Genomic DNA, 5398 nt, shown 5'->3' with positions numbered 1-5398 from the left:
AGAATTCTAATTAAGTGTGGTGGTTGGACTTTTTTTTCCGAACTCCGATCTCTCTCCAAGTGGCTTCTTTTATAGGGAGACTTGCCCTTGCTTTTACGGTAGACTTCCTTTGCGAATTGACTTTTCTGCCCTTGTTATTGATCATCCCAGCTATCCTTCTTCCGCATCTCGAGCCTTTTCTCTGGCATGCATCATGGTCAGTATTGCACCCTTCTTGTGCTCTTTTCACCTGCGATTTCCTAATCGTCTCCTACTGACTTGGACCCCTTTATCATGCACACTTAAGCAACTGTTTTGCAGATAATACATGTAATTCACGATATACTGACCAGTAACCAAGGCTTAGAATACGACTTATCAAACTGCTCACACTTACCACATGCTTGTCCTCAAGCGTGAAGACAAACAAAAATAAATAAGTCGAATTCGAGCCTGGTTACTCCCCCTGACCGACTCTACCTAACCTAGACACAGGACTCTAGACTCTGACGCAAAGAAAAACAAACAATGACATAAACACATAAACACATAAAAAATAAACAATTAAAACACATAGAACGGGCTATAGTTTCAACCATACCTCCCCTTGGGATCAGGTGCAATTCGGCCTTAGGCAACCTTGAACTTCCGCCGCCCCCCTTTTCCTTCCCAGTCAGCATATCTGCTTGTCAGGATAACTCAACTCTAGGCCAAACACTGGATTCACTCAGTCACTCATTCCTCACAGGGGATGTTAGGACTATTTTCTCTCAATGCTAAACACAGATGCTTCGGACTCAGATCTCACGCGCAGCTCCTGAAGGTCTTTAAGGCTTGTAACGGGGCTATTGGTTTGTAGTGTTTGGGGTGGATGTTCCTAAGGCTCTAAGGTTCAAAAACTAACTACTTTATTTGATATGGGGGAACTGTGTGCATTTGGGCTTCTGGCTAGTGCTTCTCTTCGGCTGGACAATTTCTGATATTGGCCTCCAACTGGTCAGTAGCTTCCTTGTGGCTTCGCCACCCTTATTCCTTCTTCCTCTTTTTTTTTTGTGGTCTAGTATCTCCGACCATTTTCTTCGATGTTTTCTGTGGCTTTGCCACCCTTATTCCTTCTTATTTTTTTTGGACCTGGAATTTTTCCAGATCGATTTTCTCCTTCTCTCTTTGATTTTCTTTTCTTCAGCTGGTTCCTCTTGTATGTCCTCCTGGCCAGTTGCCTCCTTGCCTTATGCCTTGCACACACACAGTCCCAGTGGCTGATGGGTTATTTCGGGGTGTAGATCAGGTTAGAAGATGGGGTTCTAAGGGTAAGTTTTTTTGTTTTTATTTTTTTTTGGGGGGGGAGGTTTCCTATTGCCTTTGCTACACGTGGTCACCTTGCCCTAGACATTATGTGGCAGCCACTCTTCTTTTTTATATGCTTTTAGTAGAAAATAGTTCAACTTTAGGCTTCTAACTCACCATTTAAGAGGGCTTTCGTGTCTGACCTAAAGGATGGGTTTTTTTCCTTCATACTTGCATCATTTATACTGACTAGGAGCTACTGGGGGGGTGGTTTCTGTTTTCCAGCATGTCTTATCTCCCTCAATTCCCCTCACCGTCAGTTTGAGGCAGTTGAGTTTTAAGCCCATTCATAAAAACACACATAAATCCTAGACCTAAACAAACCCTAAAAACACTAACATGCAACTGACTCAAATAACACATATATACATGTCATACTGGCCATTTGCTCCCCCCTCTCTCTTCACAAGTGTCTGCCCCAGATACGGGCTGTGAAGTGAAAAATGGAAATGGCTAGTATGACAGACACACATTTATAACAAACACATACTATATCTAAAAACTTCTCACACTTAGACTATGCAATAGGCTAAGTGGGAGAGTTTTAGATATATACATAGACTTAACAAAACAAAACAAAATATGACAAAACATGACACATAAACATATAAACTCCTCACACTTAGACTACGCAGTAGGCTAAGTGTGAGCTAGCATGCATATGACAGAAACATAAAAACATACATGCGCCAAAGTAGCGAACCCTTTACTTCTCACACTTAGACTATTAGATAGGCTAAGTGTTGTGAATGGGGTTTGCACACATAACTACACATATAATTCTACCTAGACAACAAAAGTAAAAAAAAAATAGAGATAAACTAAAATCTAAAAATTTAAAAGGAAAACTAACTGGTCGGCGGGGTGCCTTGTCGAACATTCCTCCTGCTCCTCCTTGGGGCAGTGCTCTGTGCAGGTGATTCTTTGGGTTCCTCCTCAGTAGCTTCTGTTGGGTTCTCTTCTGTCTCCTCCGGTCCATCACTTTCTTCCTTCTCGGGTTCAGTGGGTTCATCATCCTGGCCTCCATGGCCACTTGGTCCAGCTCCGGTGCTTTCTTTTCCTCTCGCTAACTCTTTGAGTACACTTTCCATCAGACTTGTCAACCTCGCCATCTCTGCTCGCGATTGTCTGTTCTCCTCTGCTAGCTCGGCTACAACCCTCTCCAGATTTGCTTGCCTCTGCCCTTGCGCTTGTTCGTTCTGCCCAACTCGCCCCTCTTGGCCTTGTTGTGCCCTCCCACCAGGGACTTAGTACACGACGTTGGTGCGGACGAAGAAGGGGATATCGAACAGGCCAGGAGAGTCGACCATATACATCGGAGATAGGTCGTCTGCCTCGGTTATGATTATGTTGTTGCGCACGAAGGCTCCTGGTATGTTGCAGAGGGACAAGTTTTTGGCTGGGTGGGTAGCTATCAGGTGGCATCGGTAGGCTGTCCAGAATCCCAAGTGCAGCCTCCTCCCGCGATTAGCGCACCACACCATGTACAACTCGGTCATAGATGTCCTGGCGGCTGAATTAGTCTGGCCCAGTAGGTTGTAGCCTAAGTAAAGTTGCACCAGTCGGAGCATGGGGTTGTTGAAGTGAGTTGATCTGGATGTGGTGGAGGCGAACTGACCAGAAGCTGGGTGAGTCAGCTCCTCCCAGGCTTCTTGGGGTCAAAGTCTACGTGTCTCCTTGGTATTCCCCTTTCTCGGCTTCTCCATTCTGGTCCTATAGCCTCCTCCAGGCTACACATCCCTAATCGCACAGTCCACTCTATCAGACTCATGGACAACTCCCCACCAAATATTCTAAAGGAAATTGACACCTCGTCTAGGTCCGTTGTGACTTGGAACCTAAACGTAGTGAAAAATTCCTTGGCTAACCTCACCGATATCTCCGGGTCCCTATTCTCTAACAGCCATTCAAAACCCAACACTCCCATACTGGCCAGGAAAGGGTCACGTACAGACAACTCATCCAGAGAGGGTATGTGGAGTACCTTGCCGCATTTAACTTGCTTGTTGTTATCCTCCTTGTCGTCGAAGGCGTCTTGAAGCTTCTTGGTGTTGTAGTGCTTCATGTCCTCCATCAGCTCATCAGTGAGCTCCACCCGCCACCGTCGGTACACAATCCTCTCCACCGGAGGGTGGACTAGCTCTTGGTGGTTGTCGGGGAGCTGTTGCTCATGGTACTCCTCACCGTCCAGAGAGATGTCACTCTCTGACTCCGACTCTTCGCTGGAAGTGTAGTCACTGTCACTCAACCTCTTTCTCTCTCCTGGCTCTCGGATCACAATGCTGGTGTTGGCTATGCGTTGTTTCTTTACGACATGCTTCTTCTTGGCAGGGGCTTTTCCTTTTCTCTTCCTCTCCTGGAGGTACATGTCTTCGGTTTCGTTTGCCTTAGCTTCCTCGTCGGCTGGTGTTGAAAGGTCCACTTGGGCAGTAGGCTCGGTCACCACGCAGGTACTGGTATTATCATTTATCGCTTCCTCCTGACCTACTGACTCCGATGCGAGGTCCAGACCCTCAGCCACCTTGTCAGCCTCTTCCTCCTGGTCATTTGGTGTTGATGAAACCGTGCCTGTTGCCATTGGCGCGTCCTCCCTGCTAGTTGTCGAGGGTTCCTCCCCAGGTTTTGTAGGAGTAGCCCTCTCATCTTCACTCGAGATCTCCACTGCATCTGCTGCCGTGTTTGCTCCTGCCTTGTTGGACGTCCATTTTCCTAAGCATCTCTGTGACACTCTCTTGGGCTTCTGCCTTTCTTCCTTGGGGTCGTTTTTCAACACTAGTTTCCTCTTGACTGGCTTTGGTTTTGACACGGTTGGGGCTATAGTTTCCGGCTCCTTCGGTTGCACTTCGGCCTCTTCCTCTGTTTCTTTCTCATCCTTCCTTTCCTCTGACTTGTGTGTCTCTGTTTCCTGCCTCTCCTCTTCAGGTTGCTTCACTCCTTCGGTTTGTTCTACTCCCATTTCCTGTACTGGTTGGTGGACAACACCCTCTGACTCCTCTGCTACTATGGATGCTTCTCCTTCCCCTACTGCCTGGGATGCGAGGTTCAGAACCTCAGCCACTCCCTCAGTATTTATTACTATCTTGTCTCCCCCTCCTAAAACCGAATGGAATTCATCATCAGTCAATAGCCCTTGCTTCCTGGCCATTTCGTTCAGATCTATCTCCTCCCTCTCCGCTTCTTGGGTTACGGGCTCTGCGATCGGTGTTTCCTCTGATTTATCCTCCCCTCCTTCGCTCACCCTTCCTTCGCTGTCTTTCTCTTCTGTTTCTCCCCAGTTAGGGTCTTGATAGGCGGAAAGGGGGCTAACGTCGAGTGGCTCTGTTTGTAGTTGTCTGGGAGAAGGGTTAGAGGGTTCCGACGGTGCAGTTGCCGTTGGAGAGATTTTTTTGGATGTGGGATTTGAGGAAGTTGGGGTGGTGGTAGGCGGGTTGACGGTGGTTGCAATTTCTGGGGTAGGGGTCGGTATCGCCGGCACTCCTCCTATTTGGCCGAATCCTGCCAAGGTCGCCGTCCAATCTCTGTTCGGTTCTTGCTGCCTCAGGTAAGTCGCAAGCGCGTCTAACGGGACCATCGTCGGAATTTGTGGTGGTGGCGCCGGTTGAGACCGCTGCGTGCTCAGCGGCCGTGCTTCCATGGTCGTTGGATCTTCCGATTTCTTCTCGCTGGTGGTTATTTTCTTTTTTCCCATGGTTTGGAAAGGGTGGTTGTCGGTTTCTGGTGGCGGTTTGCGGCGGTTAGCAGGGTGGTTCACGGTGGTCGGGGGTGGTTGTTTTCTGGGTGAGAGAATGCAGGTAAGGGTTTGTAAAGTGAAGGGGAATAGGCGGTGGGGTCTTTTATAGTGGGGTGGGCAGTTGAGGGTTTTGACCGGTTACAGGCGATTACTGGTCGCGACGCTTCGGGTGGTAGGCGGTTGAGCATTCCCGCAGCTGATTGGACACTCCTGTCACATCTCTGCTCTACGCGCCATCCCAGTCACTGTTCTCGCCCTGCAAAGCTGCACCCCATACAAAAATTCAAATTTCCTGTCAATTAGCTAAAAATAGAAATAAAGCAATAAAAGGACTCTTAAATA

General features: G+C 48.0%; 1 protein-coding gene across 1 annotated transcript; it reads right to left on the bottom strand.

Moving 5' to 3' along the window:
* Positions 1-2174: 2174 nt before the first annotated feature.
* LOC125195154 (titin-like) lies at positions 2175-5014 on the bottom strand. The gene is made up of 2 exons (XM_048093347.1): positions 3195-5014; positions 2175-2559 (listed from the first exon to the last, which is right to left on the bottom strand). The coding sequence occupies exons 1-2, from the start codon at positions 5012-5014 to the stop codon at positions 2175-2177; spliced, it is 2205 nt and encodes a 734-aa protein (XP_047949304.1).
* Positions 5015-5398: the final 384 nt, after the last annotated feature.

The sequence above is a fragment of the Salvia hispanica genome, chromosome 1 (assembly GCF_023119035.1).
Source record: "Salvia hispanica cultivar TCC Black 2014 chromosome 1, UniMelb_Shisp_WGS_1.0, whole genome shotgun sequence".
Lineage (NCBI taxonomy): Eukaryota > Viridiplantae > Streptophyta > Magnoliopsida > Lamiales > Lamiaceae > Salvia > Salvia hispanica.
This window is presented reverse-complemented; position numbering and strand designations above follow the sequence as displayed.

Excerpts from the sequence above, each read along its gene's own strand:
- LOC125195154 (XM_048093347.1), bottom strand. The coding sequence starts at position 5,014 with ATGGGAAAAAAGAAAATAACCACCAGCGAGAAGAAATCGGAAGATCCA. Across the intron at positions 2,560-3,194 it reads GACCCGGAGATATCGGTGAG|GGCACAACAAGGCCAAGAGG; the intron begins GTTAGCCAAGGA and ends CCCTGGTGGGAG.